General features: G+C 38.5%; 1 protein-coding gene across 1 annotated transcript; it reads left to right on the top strand.

The window, feature by feature from the left end:
* The first annotated feature begins 278 nt into the window (after positions 1 to 278).
* LOC139718143 (aqualysin-1-like) lies at positions 279 to 15,257 on the top strand. Its single transcript, XM_071629627.1, has 10 exons — positions 279 to 322; positions 1,126 to 1,238; positions 1,676 to 1,798; positions 2,438 to 2,561; positions 2,871 to 3,010; positions 6,113 to 6,251; positions 10,524 to 10,708; positions 11,594 to 11,765; positions 14,447 to 14,576; positions 14,828 to 15,257. Exons 2-9 carry the CDS (start codon positions 1,131 to 1,133, stop codon positions 14,572 to 14,574), a joined length of 1,119 nt encoding a protein of 372 aa, XP_071485728.1. The 5' UTR covers positions 279 to 322; positions 1,126 to 1,130; the 3' UTR covers positions 14,575 to 14,576; positions 14,828 to 15,257.
* Positions 15,258 to 16,919: the final 1,662 nt, after the last annotated feature.

Below are 16,919 nucleotides of genomic sequence, written 5' to 3'. Positions count from 1 at the left end.
CGTAAAGGTTAGTTAAGGTAGATCAAAAAGGCGATTGTCAGCAGGACACCGACCAATCATGTAATCGAAAGCTGCCAATTTTCCACGCTAGACCTGGATATTGCTTTTAACTCTTCTATTGAATGATATTTACTCCATCGCTAAAAAAAGACTGAACTTTTTTTCATCCCTTTGATGCAGAACATCAGATAAAGACGTGAGTCAACAGGAAAGCGATGATGTTATTCCATGGTTCGAAAAGTATAAATACGGCAGATTATTGCACACACATCATCAGCTTCAATCATCGAGCTTCAGAATCTACTTCTGCTTTACATCAACGGTGAGTTTGAAGTTTGCTTGTTTATCTCTCCATATTATCACAATACAGTTTTGATGTATAGGCATTCTCATACTATTTCCTTTGCAGTGGGGCGTCTGTGCCATCAAATCCATCCTCCTTTCAGGAGGCTTTTCATCTTTATCCATTGTACATGTTTTTCTTTTCTTTTCTATCAGAAGAGATAAGTAAGTTAGTGTTCTGTCTGTTTGCATTTGTTGCATACTCAGAAAGCCGCATCACTTCGGTGATCCTCATATTTTATTCCCATGTTGAATTCTCATATTTTATTCCCACGTTGAATTATCATTCGGATCTATATCAGGTTTAAGTGTGTGCGTGTGTGTCACATATACACACACACCCACACGCACACTGCTATAGCTTCTGACCACACAAGTATTGAGAATTAAGGGTTTCTGGGACAAAAAACGCACTCGGGCTTTCTATGGCTCCGTCAGTATATAGAGAGCATCGGACCAGCAATCCGGAGGTCTCGGCCTCGAATCCCGATGGAATCTCATTTTCTTTGCTCATTTTCCACCAAAAAGAAGTAAGAGAAGAAAGCAATTTTCTCCAAACACATGCTAACAGAGCGTCGATTCTTGCCACACATTAGAATCCTAGTCCTCACTCCATATCGCTGCTCCTTTTGTTGAAACGTATTACAAGAGCATACGATTAGCATCCTATTAGCAGCAATAATTGTTTTTATCTGTTAGATTTTACGAGCACTAAACAACACGAATCATCGGCCTTTGTACCGGAAAGCTAATAATATTCACTGCATATTTGGCTGTCCCCAGACAAGATGCGTGCTTTTCTCGCTCTCCTCCTTGTGGCTGCTGCCACAGCCGAGCTGGCCCCACTCCTCAAGAACTCGGAACCCATCCCGGGCAAGTACATCATCAAACTCAAGGTCAGTATATAGAGAATGTGACTGACTTTTTTTCCTGCTCAACATCTTTTTTTTCTTTTTCAAATTTGAATGTCTCCTGTATGATTCATCCCAATTCACCTTTGATGGATTCTGTTTGACGATCGAAATGATGTGGCGTAGCATTTATTACTGTGTACTTAGTCATCCCAGTGTCTACGTACAGTTTACAGATCAGGGGCCATGATAAGTATTGTTCTTTGTTTGTTTGTTTGTTTGTTTGTTTGTTTGTTTGTTTGTTTGTAAGTTTAGGGGTGGGAAGCTGGTTGTTGTTTTCTTTAGGAGTAAAAAAAGCCCGGGGGTGGGGGGATTGGGACGGTCTCGGTCCCCTCCCCGCTTGCAGGTAAGTCATTGCTGACCAGAGGTTGACTCAAGACTCTTTAGTACAGTTTGTCTTCATGATTTCACTCTCCTCATAGGATGAGTTCGACGTAGACGAAATCGCTAGTACCGTGAGACTCACCGGCGGTCGTGTTGGACACAAGTACCGTCACGTCCTGAACGGATTCGCCGCGGAGCTTTCGGACAAGGTTCTTGATATCGTAAGTCTGATACAAAAAAGAGACACCTTGGATTTGTATCCATTATGTAGGTATTAGCCTTAAAACCATTTTCTTGCTGATGCAAACACTGAATGCACTTTGTTAAAAGTATTCCGATAAATATATTTTTAAGTGTAACTCAGATCGATGCACTTGTTAAGCCAGCAAAGACGTTTGATAGTCTCTATACCAGTGTTTGAGAAAGTAAAAATAAATTGTAACATTGCTTTTATTAGTAAAATACTATATTAAACATGTATTACTGAGGCGGTCCTCCGATCTTCCTGATTGCATATTCTGTATAATCCTGCCGAGAGTTGTACTTATTTTTCATAGCTCGTCCTACTGAAAAAAAAAAAAATGTGATGACACATGCCGGGGTTTATACATTGCAGAGTTATTGCATTTGATCGTGTTCTTTTCTCCATAAACTTTGTCGGGTCTGGTATCAGAAACTCCCCCATCCCCATTCCATCTCCTCACCCTCTCCCATCCACTTAATATCAACCTCCCTTTAACCTCCCTTGTCCCAGTCCGCTCTTCCGTTCCTCCTCCACGAGTCCTTTTCAAAGAGAAACACTGCTGGCATCACTTCAGTGAGTGGTTCTCAACTCGATGTTGCCATGAATACCCTTACAGGTCCGCAGCCTTGCCGCCGTTGAGTACGTGGAGCAGGACGGTGTCTACCGCACTCAGGTGACCTGGGGTCTGGACCGTATCGACCAGAGGGACCTGCCACTGGATGATACCTACACGACGACTAGTAAGCAAGACTTGTAATGCAATTGACTCGTCTGAGAGCGATGGGCTGTAGAGAAACTAAATTCAGACATTCCATTCCGTTTCAAAACCGATTTTCATCAAATGAACTATAAATTCCTCTTATAGAATTGTATGTTTATGACGTTTCATACACTGGTCGTTAAAGTATCTCGCAAAAAAAAAGTTGAAAGCTGAATTCTCACCTCAACCAATACTATACCATCCCTTTAAACATCAACCCTATCATCATAAATAAGATAAAATTAGATGGTCGTTGATTTTTTATGTTGATTTTCAAATGGCCCCACAGAAACCGGAAGTGGCTACACCGTCTGGGTGATCGATACCGGAGTTCACGATACTCACATCAACTTTGGGGGCCGCGCTGAGCAGGTGGTTGATTGTACTGATGCTAGTTCCCAAACTTCAGAAGGTTGTATAGTCGGTGGCGTAAGTTTTCAGCTTCGATGTATTACTAGTAGTAACCAGCCCCTCTCATATGTTTGTCTGTTGTTGTTGTTTTTTTTTTTTTTGGGGGGGGAGGGGGGAGGAATCACCTTTGTTCTGAAGTTCAGTTTAAAACCTAATTTCAACTATTTTCAGTCCATGTCCTTTTCTGGACTTCTTTCCATGACGTTACTGACCAGTAGGCTCCTACTGATTTTTTGTCAGTAGTCACTTTCCCATTCAGGTGTTCAACAAGACCACTCTCAGCAATTGTTACCTCCTCCAAACAATCTGTTATCATTGTGCATGCAAAATGTGTTACTGTAGTGTGTTCAACCGTTCTCTACAATTTGTTATCTGCTTGCCCTATAGCTGTTGCCTTCCTCTTTAAACTGTTTTTACCTCCATTCCACAGAGATTCCTGCTCATCAGTCACTCGTCATGAAGCGAAGTTTGTTGCTTCCGACCACCCATTGAAGTGTATCGGATAGCAATCTGATGAATGCCACGAGTGCTTGTCGAGTATCGAGTCAGTGTCGGACATGTCAGGCATGATCCTCACCAGACGATCTCGCCTCACCAGATCACACCCGACATGTCTTACACTGACATGATAGTCGACCAACACAATTCGGATTCGGACTGCTATCAAATACATTTCGGTGGGTGGCCAGAAGCAACAAACTAAAACGCAGCATTCTTTTGCTTGCTTTACTTAGAGCAAAAAGGTTTGAGAAACGGAGTCACAACAGTCTTATTCGCTTTGATCCCATGCTCGAAGCCGCCACTCAAAAATATTTGAAGTATGTGTCAAACTGGATCTGCCACCCCCCCCCTCCCCAGATTCACGTCTCATTACATGATGACCAGTCACTGTCTAAGGAAGATATGATATGTCTTTATGATGGTAATTACTTTTCGCTATCCCTACTTACAAACGATGGGCGGTAGACTATGGTAAAGGCACGGGGGTGTGCGAATAGAAATTACTCAAATATTGCTTAAATAAATATCAAAATTTCTCGACTGTACGTGTTTGTACGCTAATCTGACATATTAATCTATAATGAACTATACTTGTAGATGATACCATATTAGTTTCATATGGCGGAAATTGGCGGAAAGTGATAAAACCGGCTTTCCATGAGGGTAAAATTTCAAACACTTTCACAAAATACAGCTCAGATGTACACTTTTCCGATGTGTTGGCTCAGTGAGTAGAGCGGCTGCCCTCACAATCGGGAGGTCGTGGGTTCAAATCCCGGCCGCGTCATACCAAAAGACGTTAAAAGATGGGAGTTGCTGCTACCTTGTTTGCCGTTTAACAGTTGAAAAGGTTAGAGCAACGTCGATCTGGCGCTGCTCAGTGGCTGCCGGGCCCACGATCAATTGGGCAAAAAGAATTTCAATTCTTGGACAATAAAATTTGGAGTTTCTATCCAAAACAATTATTATTATTATTATTATTATTATTATTATTATTATTATCATTATCATTATCATTATTATTATTTTCGAACGGAATTGACTTTTGTTTTATATACTTTATCATTAGGTGAAATTTCATTGCATTTGATAAATATAAGAGCAGCATATACCCGATATTATGTTAGCGTTAAAAATAAATCTTCAGATTGCTCAGAAAGATGGCGGCTTTAAGCATCGAACATCAAAGGCACAATGCACTTGTGGAATTCTTTTGTCCATCCATAGAAAACTAACAGCTGATTGAATAATTACAGTCAGTTGTAACTTCATCTCTCGAACCTCCTTGCTTAGATGGTGAAGTGGAGTGTTTGTGTCCGTTGTGCATGTGGTTTCGACCGTGTTCAATACTTTGTTAACATCCCTAACATGTCCCATCCGCTTGCGTTTGTATACTTGAGTAAGGGCTGGCAGCATTCCTCTTTGAGAATCCGTCATATCTTCCAATATTCTCGACCTTATTGTTGTTGTTTTTTCTTCAGAAAACTCGACTTCATTTCGCGATGCTTCCATATCTCCCCTGATCCGTTCATTTCCCGCAACCTCGGCGTGTAGTTTAGTGTTGGGTGTATAGTTACCATTCGGAGGTCTATCATTCTGAAATGTGTCGTCATTATTGTATTTCTTCCCTGCTCCACCTTCTCTTTATCTCTTCCAACTCGACTTCAGAAATCATCGATTTACCCTTATAGCTCTGGCTTGGTCAGCTAATCTCTGCACTGATTGCAAACAGTTCTTCTTCGTCCCAAAGGCGCTTCTTGCGCTGACGATAACCTCTCTTTCTCGACTCGCTTTTGAAGCAACACTTCATTACAATTTTACTGGTCGTTCTACTCCACTTTCGTCTCTGCACATTGTCAATCATTTCCTCATGTGGATCATGGCAAGTGTATTTGGTTAAGTCCAGGAGACGCCTGACCATCCACGTTTCTCCTGACGGGCGAGAGTCGGTTCATAGAACTCATATCCACCATTAGATTAATTTTCTTTTACATCCTTTATATCCATCACTGTTATCGAGTGAGATTAAATAGGTGTGGACTCACCTAACTCAGGCATGAATTGGGGTCCATTCTGTCCGCAGACAGGATACAGTAGGCAACTTTCAGCAATCTGCTGTTTCATGTTCGTGTGATTATTATCACCAAATCTTTTTGTTACTTGTTATCGTCGATTGTGAATCACACAGAACCTGCGTCTCCAGTTCTCTTCCCGGGTGTCAAATATTATATTATTATTATTATGGTTATTATGATTATTATTGTTATTGTTATTAGTAATATTATTATTATTATCATCATTATTATCATTATTATCATTATTATTATTATTATCATCATCATCATTATCATTATCAATACTTACCGTAAATAGATATTGGCAGACACATATGAATTTACCAACAATCTACAAAACTAGCAATCGATTAAACGTTATATTTTCTTCAAGTTTCTTGTGGATATGGCAGCGACAAATTACATTTTTTAGTTCTTCTTTTATATTCCATGTACGCGTGTAGGCATTATTCAAGAGGAAAAGTCTTACTGCATGAATGAATTACCCGTAATATTATCTTCGTGTCCGCTACACCATGACTTTTTTTTTTTCACGACACATCAGTCTGATGAGAACGGTCATGGCACCCACTGCGCTGGTACCGTGGGATCGAACACATACGGCGTGGCCACGGGGGTTTCTATCAAGGGTGTCAGGGTGCTCGGGAGATTTGGCGCTGGTTCCACCAATAGCATCATGGCAGGTATTCTTTCATCTGTTCAAACAGCACTTCAACTATACATAATTTCGTCTTGACATCTGTATCCGAATGTATCAGCCCAAACTGAGCTTTGTCTTTTCAGTGGGTCCCTCCCTTTTTTTCACCCAATGCATATTGACAATTATTTCACTTTCGTTACTTAAGCAATCATTGTAATGTAGTCTATATTGTAAATTTTTGATTATTGTTTTCTTTGTGTAAATTGACATGTATCATTTTTGTCATAGAAGAAAGTGAGATTTATGTTTATATATTATCTTATTGTGGAAATAACGAACTGAATTTGAACTGAACTGTCGTTCGACAAAAGGCTCTTGAAAGGGGTACACAAAAATCATCATTATGCAAGAAATTCAAAAGGTCTCTGAGGAGATTTTAAAGTTTGATCTGCGAGGCTCCGTCAGGCCCATGATTCTTGGCTAATCTCTTTGTTGCGCGTCATCAAATTTCACTCAACTGCCTTTCTCTTAAAAAAGTTTAATCCCATTACGTTAGACATCTGATCATTCACTCACGTTTCGGTCTATTGCTGTTTCTCCCTCTTGCTTACCGTCGTTCAAAAAAACCCCAAAAAAACAAAAAAACAAAAAACAACGGATGATCGACATGCATCATTTCTATATGGTCCATAATCCCAGCTGACGAGCAACAAAGAGAAATACGAATCATGCGTCCTATATCTTTTTTTTTTAATTCAAGTTTCATATTCCACATTCTACATTCAAGTTTCATATTCCATTTGATTTCGGAGTAAAATATGTATAACACAACATTCAATTTTAGACATAATTTCACAAATGTATAAGGACATGTAATAATGATGTGTAAATATGAGGAACCTTCTAAAAAGCAATGCTTGCAGGATGTGGGTTCCAAAGAAATAATATAAGCGTTAAGTACAACATGCTAATTACGAAAGATGACGAAACACAAGCGAAAATCGGTAAGTCGAGATTATAATAATAATCATTATATCTGAAAGGAATAAACCAAAAAAAAAAAAAAAAAGGAAAGAAAAAAAGATGAACTTTAGGTCTACACTGCCAGAGATTATAGTTTGGCTCTTTTCTCACTTTGCCATCACACGCAAATTTCCTGCACGATTATATGCATTGTACTAGGTGTTTCAAAAAACATTTTCCACTTTTGATTCATAATAATTCATAAACTATGTATCAGATAACACTGTCATTGATATGAGTAATATCTGAATAGTGTACAATTTGGTTGGAGGTGGTTTGAATATGAGAACATAAATCAGTTTCATGAAATCCATGATTAATTTCACAGTTAGGTTCCAGATTTTGCTCTATTTTCAACCCTCTGTACAAAATTTCACTTTGCACAGGGGTCAATGGGTGTGTATGGGAGTGTGTGGTTAACACCCTGACAATAGTCCTAAACAATGGTTAGGGTTTGAATGCTTCATTATTTATTCATGAGAAATTCCACTATCACAACTAGTCTTTATTCAGCCTCTAGCAGTATCTGTGTTAAGTCAAACGCCTGCCGATACTGTCGTTGGGTCTCGACAGTGCTCTCCCTACTTCTGAAAAACGAAATTACAATGAATACCTTCTGTTCTATCGTAAACATGGTGACAGGAAGCAAAGAAAATCAATTAGAGTATACACTTGTGTAAATGGAGCCTTAAATACTGTGAAACATATCGCCCCAATGATAAATGCTGCTGAACTCTTTACCAAAAATGATTTCTTTTTATCAAAAAGCGAAAAATTTGTCAGACTATTCAAGTTATAGTAGACAGTATTAAAATGAGGAATTTAAATCCTTTATGCTTATTTATATCCCAAATTTAGTGATATGTGAAGCAAAAATTGAAAATGATTGCCAGCTAGAATGGAATGTGGTGTTTGCAAGCACATAGAAACGTGTGCTTCCTTTTTCCATGTGCATGCAGGTTACCCTTTACCGTGCATGAATCCAGACTAGCAGTGCCCAGGGCAATCCACATGAATTATTGATCAAGCATTCATGTGCCTGGGAGCACGAGACTGACGCCTAGTCAACAGGTGGTTCAGGCATGTCCATTGTTCAGGGCCATTGTCAGCACACACTCGCATACACATCATTGGTTCCTGTGCAAGGTTCAATTTTTGTACAGAGGGTTAAAATTTGACCAAAATCTGAAACCTTGCTTCAAAATCAATCTTAGATTTAATGAAACTAATATATGCTTTCACATCCAAATTACCTCCAACCAAATTGTACACTATTCAGCTATTATCTATATCAATAACAGTTTTATCGGATGAATTGTTTTTGAGCTATTAATGATCAAAAGTGGGAAATGTTTTTTGAAACACCTAGTATGTCAGGGATATCACTATCATAACAACTGGTCCTAAGAATGGAAAAATCTCTTTAAATCTACTATTCTTTTGTACCCATTAGTATATTCTATATGCTCTAAATATTTATGGAATAGGCCCCTATGTTATGTTTGAAGATATGATATCATATGAATATATAATTGATTTACAAATGTTTGCGAACATTTGTGTGTGTGTGTGTGTGTGTGATTTTGAGTTAAAGTCCGGTAAATCGATTAGAAAAGTGTTTAGTAGATGCTGTTTATAGTACAGTCCGACTTCTGTTATCCAGCCATGATGGGACAGGCGGTCATTAGGATTTAAGCAATTTGGCCCATTATAAACGATATCTTTATATGTGTACGTGCAGGTTTAACCCATAAGGTAGGTAGTCTTCACCTCAACAGTGGTGTAATTTATTAGTAGGCTCTACAGGATGCTTAGACCTAATTTATGTTACAGTTTGTTTGGGGTTTTTTTTCATGGAAATTCTTATTCAATTCATAAAAATAATGTTTAAGTTGGGAAAATAGGTGAATCGTGTGCGTTTCGTAGAAATTTTAACTGAGTTTGAAATCACTTTTTTTTTTCGTGTTCACTGCGTGAACATGTCCTGCGAGAACAATACATGGCCGGATAATAGAGGTCGGACTGGTATTATAATTGCATCACACGTGATTTTCCTTCACGATTATGCATTATATTTCAGGGATGTCATGATCTGTAACAACTGGCCATAAGATTGAAAAAAAAATCTCTCAAAGTGTCTATACGCATTTGATATGAGTGTATCAACCCGTTCTCTTGTAATTGTGTTTGTAGATATTTATAAATATTTGTTTTGCAGTGATATCTAGTTATTTGTTCAAAAATTTGTTTTGTAACCTGTTGAGTGAATATTGTTTATTGTATATGATCGTGTATTATGTTTTTAATTTTGCTGCGTACATTCTCTGTTAGTCACTATAATAAAACAGCTTCCCAGTTGAAAGCATCCTTTTGAATCCTTTCACAAAATAAGATAAACTCATACTAAAACTAAAACACCCTATCAGCAGGTTTACCGTACATTCATGCTAAACCAGTCCCAGCCCCAATAAACATAATATTTAAGTTTTTGTTATCTTAAAAGGCATGTATAGTACCGCGCGCCTCCCGGGCTCATTCACTTGCACCAGCACTCACCTCACTCACCTCATTCTCTGTACATAATCAGTGTCTATACAATTTTTGTCTTTTCTTTTGTTTTCCATAAGTATACATGATGTTTGTTTTGCCCATTTTCTTTTTTTCTTCTCTTTTAAGGCTGTCGTATCTTCAAGCTATATGCTTTTTTTACGACTGTCTTCTGCATTCACTCTCCCAATGCATGCGCCATAATTCAGTCAGATCATTTGATCCATTTTATCCCGAGTGGTTCCTAATTGACGAGTTGTCTTATTCTTTTCTTCAATCTATACGCGTATATTTCAGTTATGTTCGGATGTACACACTGTATGTTTTATTGTCTTGAATATAAAAAAGAAATGACTGTATTTCATTTGTAATACATATTAAATGCAGAAAATTCCCAATGAATTCATTTGAATAGAATAGAATTGAATTGAAATAAGTCATTTACCTTAACTCAATCCTCATACTCATATGTTTTTAAATGATGGACCGTTTACTCATGCCTCCAAAAGATTTCCAGAAATTAACTGATTTTTTTTTTTCTTGATGGTCATAAATTCTACTCGGGCCTCTTCAAAACTTAAATAATACCCTAGTATGCCTTTTCTACATGTATGTATTAAAATGATTTTGTGGGTGGCAGTAAGAATTACAAGTGAACGCATTGCCGGGATCTGGCTAAAGTTCAGATTTGACTCAAGTTTTCTACAATTCCGTGTGCTCTCTCGTCTTCTGGTGTAAACCACAGGATGCGACTACGTCGTAGAGAATGCTGTAGGCAACGACGTTGCATCCATGTCTCTTGGAGGAGGTGCATCCACTTCTCTCGACAGTGCTGTCGCGGCCATGGTCTCAGCGGGTGTCCCGACGGCCGTTGCCGCTGGCAACAGCAACGAAGATGCATGCAGCACTTCTCCAGCACGCGAAAGTTCGGTGAGGATTCTTCACCATATACCAGCTGGCCAACACTTTCGAACGTTAGCTGAGAACAGATGATTGAAGCACTTCCACTATGGTTTTTTTAATATATTCCAGTACACAAAAATGTTCAGCATTGCATTTTTAACATTATCTTCCAAAGTCCTTCCCAACGATGAAAACTGCTTAAAAGTAGCTGCAGACATAATTATTTCTTCATTTAGACTAGGATTTGATTCTATTATGGGGTTTTTAAAAAATCGCTTCACAAGAAATATTTTTTATGTCTGTGCACCTTTAAATTTTTGGCCGGCTTACATGCATAATCAATGTTATTATTATTTTTACTTTTTCATATTCTCCTATTTTTTTCTAAACCTTATAGAATCTAAAGAGCTATTTTGAAAGTGGAGTGATCATGGTGCTTTTACTTCATTATATTTTTTTTCGACTGAAATCTTTGTTGTTTATTGTTGATATAAGCAAATATGTTGCATCTTTGTTTTCATGGCTAGTTTTGTTTTCTATTATATATTGTGAAACGCATTCAACCTTAGGAACCAACTAGTATCATACAAGCATTGATTGCTTTTAGTTGGTGCCATCGTAATTATTTCACACTCTTATTCGTAATGGACCTAAGCCTTGGTGCCATCAGTTACTTCAAGATAGCATGTGTTGTCTGTTTGCTTTTATTACATTGCATTTATTTTTTGAAGGTGTACGTTTCTATGTCTTAAATTGTGATATGATGATTTTAGTATTGTTTTGTCCAGTGATATGCATGGTATTTGGTTTTGTCTTGATACATGAGAATTCAGTACAATTCAATTCAATTATGAGTTTCACTGTTTCCAGATATTTTAAGACATCGTTCTGTTTATTTCCCTCGTGCTCTAGGCCATCACCGTCGGCGCCACGGACAACTCCGATAGGCGCTCCTCCTTCTCCAACTACGGCTCCTGCGTCGACATCTTCGCTCCTGGTACAGACATCACCTCCACGTGGAACAGCGGCAACACGGCGACCAACACTATCAGCGGAACCTCCATGGCTTGCCCGCACGTCGCAGGTACGAAATATGGTTAGCCTTTTTGTGGTATACTAAGTACTTAGAAATAATTGCAAATTGATATCAAACCCCCTTAAAGGCATTTTCACATTTCATTTGAAATAGATACTGTACCTATCTTCACCAGAGTCGCGATGATGATTGAATTTAAAGGCTTGCTGTTTGGCAGGAATTGAGAGAGGATGTTGTGTTCTACTTCATTCTTCCCGCAGCACATTCGAAATCAAGAACTTGGTTGACCTTCTGAGCTACATTGTCCCACGTGTCTGGCATTGTGAGAAATTAAAGCTAGGGGATAACTTCGCTGTCAGATTATTGTGACATGCTCAAAGAGAGGGAAAGAAAGAAATAGATAGTGCAAAAGAGAAAGAGAAAGAGACACTTTGTGAGTGACTGGCCGTATTATTTTCAATATTTTTCATTGGTATTAATGATGCTTTCCATAGATAATTTTAAACGTGACAGCAAATTTCAAAACATTTGTATACTTGGGTCATTCTTTTTGTCTCGCCCACCGGAGGTGAAGGCGAGACTAAGGGATCCAAATGGCGTCCGTCCGTCGTCCGTCGTCCGTCCGTCGTCCGTCCGTCGTCCGTCACAAATGTTAAAGTTTACCTGCAAGACTCTCTTATGATGCATAACTTGGTAACTGTTACAGCAATGGCAGCCACACTTTGGTGATAGAAGCACTAGGGGTATCTTCATGTTATGGTGTTGTCAGAGGTCATGTGATGATGTCAAAGGTCATTTGAGGTCATATATTAAAGAGTATGTGCAAGACTCTCTTTTCTATGTTAACGTTTACCTGCAAGACTCTCTTTTGACAAATAACTTCACATAGGTTGCTTGGATTACAACATAACTTGGGTCATAGATGCACTAGGGGTACCTTCATGTTATGGTGTCGTTGCAGGTCACAGGATAAGGTCAAAGGTCATTTGAGGTCATACGTTAAAGTTTACTTGCAAGACTCTCTTATCACACGTAACTCCGCACATGTTGCTACAATGGCAATCAAACTTGGGTGATGGTAGATGTCTCTTGGGAAATTGAAGGTAACCACAAGGTCAAAGGTTACAGACAGGGGTCAACGAACTTTTAGGGCCCAATGTTAAGTTTTTAGGGCGCATTTCGTTAATGGCTCATAACTTTTGATCCCTTTGTCCGTTTGTCACCAAACTTAGATGGAAGATGTCCCTTGGGGAGGTGAAGGTCGTCACAAGGTCAAAGGTCACAAACAGGGGTCAACAAACTTTTAGGGCCCAATGTTATGTTTTTAGGGCGCGTTTTGATTGTGGCTCATAACTTTTGATCCCTATGTCCGTTTGTGACCAAACTTGGATGGTAGATGTCCCTTGGGGAGTTAAAGGTCACAGAAAGGGGTCAACAAATTTTTCGGGCCCAATGTTAAGTTTTTATGGCGCGTTTCGATTATGACTCATTACTTTTGATCCCTTTGTCCGTTTGTGACCAAACTTGGATGGTAAATGTCCCTTAGGGTGTTGAAGGTCACCACAAGGTCAAAGGTCATAAGCAGGTCAATTAACTTCTGGGAGTTATTAAAAATATTAATTCCTTGTACGCGAATGGGCGAGACACAATTTGGTGATTGCCTTGTTTATTTGTATAGACATCTTTCTTTTTTTTTTAGCCAAGCCTCCACAACGTTGCAACTAAATTCATCGTGAATTCATCGTGGATTCATCGTGGATTCATCTAAACAGCTTATGCAATCTCATTTCCTCGCTGCAGTGTGTTGACTCTGCCCAGGATTACTAAAACAAAAGAAAAAAAAACACAAACTGACCCTAATATCATCCCTATCAGCATTCGATCAGTTATAGTTGTCACTCGTTTTCATGTAGGCCTATTTCATATTTCTAGTGTGTCCATTCCCAGCAACCATGAACGATGTCAATGACTATACACAAACACCACGTTTTGTTGTGTTTGTGTTACCATCGTGATTATGATTAAAGGGATAGTACAGTATTGGTGGAGATGAGAATTGGGCTTTTAACTTTTTGCGAGATACCAAGAAAACACTTATGATATAGTACAGAGCATACCATTTTAAGAGGAATTCAAAGTTTATTTGATGAAAATCGGGTTTGGAATGAATGAACCATCCAAAAACAAAGTAAAACAAAGGGATCGTAATAAAGTGTGGGTCCCACACTTTATTAGAATCGCTTTTTTTGGATATCTCAGCCATTTCAAAACCAATTTTCATCAAATAAACGTTGAATTCCTCATAGAATTACATGCTCTTTCATATTTCATAAGAGGTTTCTCATTATCTTATCAAAAAAGTTAGAAACCTGAAATTATGTCTCAACCAAAACTGTACGATCCCTTTAACATAAGAAGTCTCTACAGATCTCGTCATAACCATTATTTGATCCTACGCAATGTATAGCTACTTCCATGGTCATTATTCTCAAACTGTACGCTTAATACTGAATGAACTGAGACATTAGTTTTTCGTGGTCATTAGACAGAGTGACTCCAATAGCTGTCTAGTACATACAGTGACATACGATGAATGATTACTCTCATCTCTGCCCCTTCTCTCTCTCTCTCTTTACGTTATTTTTAAAGAATATTGTATGGCAATGATACATAACTTTAAAGGAACACAGAGCAACTAACACATCTTCTCATGTCACCCTCGTTTACAGGAGCTATCGCCCTCTACAGCGGTAATACCGCCGACATGCTGTCCGGCGCATCTGATGACAAGATCGCCGATACTACTCTGAGGCCCATCGGAAGCGGATCTCCCAACAAACTTCTCTACGTTTCGTAGAGGTACAGGCATATTCTCTTTCCTGTCAATATAGACAAGAAAATAGTTAGAAAATAGATCAACCCCAGGAATCCTCAATCATCATGGTTATGTAAGAACGCATTTGTACACAGCATTGTTACTGAAAAAACAGTCAACCAAACTTACCATAAGACAGACTTCTACCTTATAGGCCCTATTTGTATGACTTGTTCAGTCACATCGATATGACGTCATCGACGATATCAAACTACCTATTGATTTCGTCTTGCAGATGCAGATGCAGATGCAGAAAAGACGGGATGTGTCAACTGGACCGTGACGTAAACAATGGACGCTGATCTCTCTCCGACACAGATTTGATGAAACAATCATAATGATGTTCGAATTCAAGTTCAAGTTCATAATTCATTTTTCCTCCATCTCCAAAATGATCAATACAGTACATACGTACCGTGTGAATAAAAGGAACGAGATGTCAACGTAAGCGATCAAAAAGAAGGGAGCATCGTACTTTTGATGAGATTAAAGAAGTGGAACATGTGAGCGTTGAATAATTGAGGTAGAAATGGGAGACCCACTAAAAAAACAGAGATTGATGATTTATAGTTCTATGGGTTATGGGTTCAAAGCATATTGGAAGGATTGAAAAGGATCCTTGAAAAGATGAAAAGATATTGAATGAACTTAAAGAAAATTAGAGAAATAGGATAGAAAATGAGACCAAATCATGATTTAAGAAAAAAGATAAGAACAGTTTTGCTGTGCAGACTGGTCTGATTGAAAAGAAATAAAGTCACAATTCCCAAGTAGTGGTAACTGATGGCGGATGTTTTCGTTTCGTTTTGTCGTGTACTCCCTTTAACCAAATACACGCCATGGATGTTGTCTGATGTGCATTGTACAACCATTGTGTTGAAAGCATGGGTGAATAGGGAGTGTGTTTGCTCTGGTGCATACGAAGAGCTTGCTTCCAAAAGGCGTAAAATCCACTAAAAAAGATGATGGATTTAGCACCTTCTGGAACCAAGCTCTTCGTATAGTCCTTTAAGAGGGAGATGCCAGTGGGGGCAAATACTATTAAAGGTAAAAGAATGTGACGCATGAGGAAAATCCACATCAAACTGAGAATAAAACATCCGATCCAACGATTCCATTAAGATCATCTAACAAAAATAGAGACATTCACTCGCATGCAAGCATACACACAAACACACACACACACACACACACACACACACACACACACACACACACACTTCTCGACTCTCATGCAGGAACGCCCATTATTTTGTTTTTCAATACCACCAGTGGTGGATTGTGCGCTTGCTCCATTCTTAATGGTATCATTGATTAGCACGTGACGTTTTTCACCAATAATGAAAACAAAACAAAACAAAACAAATCAGACTTTGTTTTATGATGTGCATTGGATGAGCTACCCATACTCGTTGAGAGAAGCCCATAACATGAAAATCAATGCAACGAGATCCTTATTATGGGCTAATTGCATCCTAATTGGGGCATATTATCGATTGATTTATATTACACTGCAGTAGTTAACCAGAAGGATGGAGGGCTAGTATACGCGCACGGTTGTGAGCACGTATACATGCATGACTGTGTGTATGAAGAACGAGGTTACATTATTCAGTACAAGTATATAAAACTGGACCCATGGAAGACCATCTAGCGCAACTGAATTCCAACCATTTAGTCAGTTGGAAAATGAAAAAAAAAAACAAAACAAAACAAAACAAAGAAAAAAAAGCAGATAAGCAAACAGGCAAGCAATGAAAGAAACCAACCTACCACTTATAGTATCGTTGTGTAACTTCTCTGGTGTGTTCTAATACCGTGTGAAGAGTGCGTAAATGTCTGTTGTTTGTGCATATAAGTTTGTTTGTTTGTTTGTTTGTTTGTTTGTTTGTTTGGTTTGTTTGGTGGGAGCAAATTATTGTTGTTCCAAGATTCATAAATCATAAATTCTGTTATTATCCTAGGTAATGCCCACGATCACGAGATCAATGCAGATCAGACCAAAATTGCTATATCATGCACAGGAACACCACATCAGGACTGGTATACGTTTCCAGAATTGGATTAGCTAGCTAGAATTAAATGTGTGTCAATGTATACCATTATTATTATAACAAAATATTGACTTAAATAGATAAAGCAGACAGAGAAATTTCGTTACATTGACGGATCAAAATTTCAACCACAAATTCATGCAAATTACGATCCAAGACAAATATTTCATCTCCTAGTCCGTGCAACTCTCATGTTGGTTCTTACACATACATCCATATATACAGTGTATATTATACATGTATAAATAAACATACATGTAAATATATACATAT

Source organism: Diadema antillarum, unplaced genomic scaffold, assembly GCF_040938485.1.
Source record: "Diadema antillarum isolate AM-2024a unplaced genomic scaffold, OU_Dant_1.0 scf00000089, whole genome shotgun sequence".
Classification (NCBI taxonomy): domain Eukaryota; kingdom Metazoa; phylum Echinodermata; class Echinoidea; order Diadematoida; family Diadematidae; genus Diadema; species Diadema antillarum.
The sequence above is the reverse complement of the archived record's forward strand: the minus strand, read 5'-3'. Positions and strand labels throughout refer to the sequence as shown.

Coding starts and splice junctions, on each gene's coding strand:
- LOC139718143 (XM_071629627.1), top strand. CDS start 1,131: ATGCGTGCTTTTCTCGCTCTCCTCCTTGTGGCTGCTGCCACAGCCGAG. Junction 1,799..2,437: donor CGGACAAGGTTCTTGATATC/GTAAGTCTGATA, acceptor ATACCCTTACAG/GTCCGCAGCCTTGCCGCCGT. Junction 11,766..14,446: donor GGCTTGCCCGCACGTCGCAG/GTACGAAATATG, acceptor CCTCGTTTACAG/GAGCTATCGCCCTCTACAGC.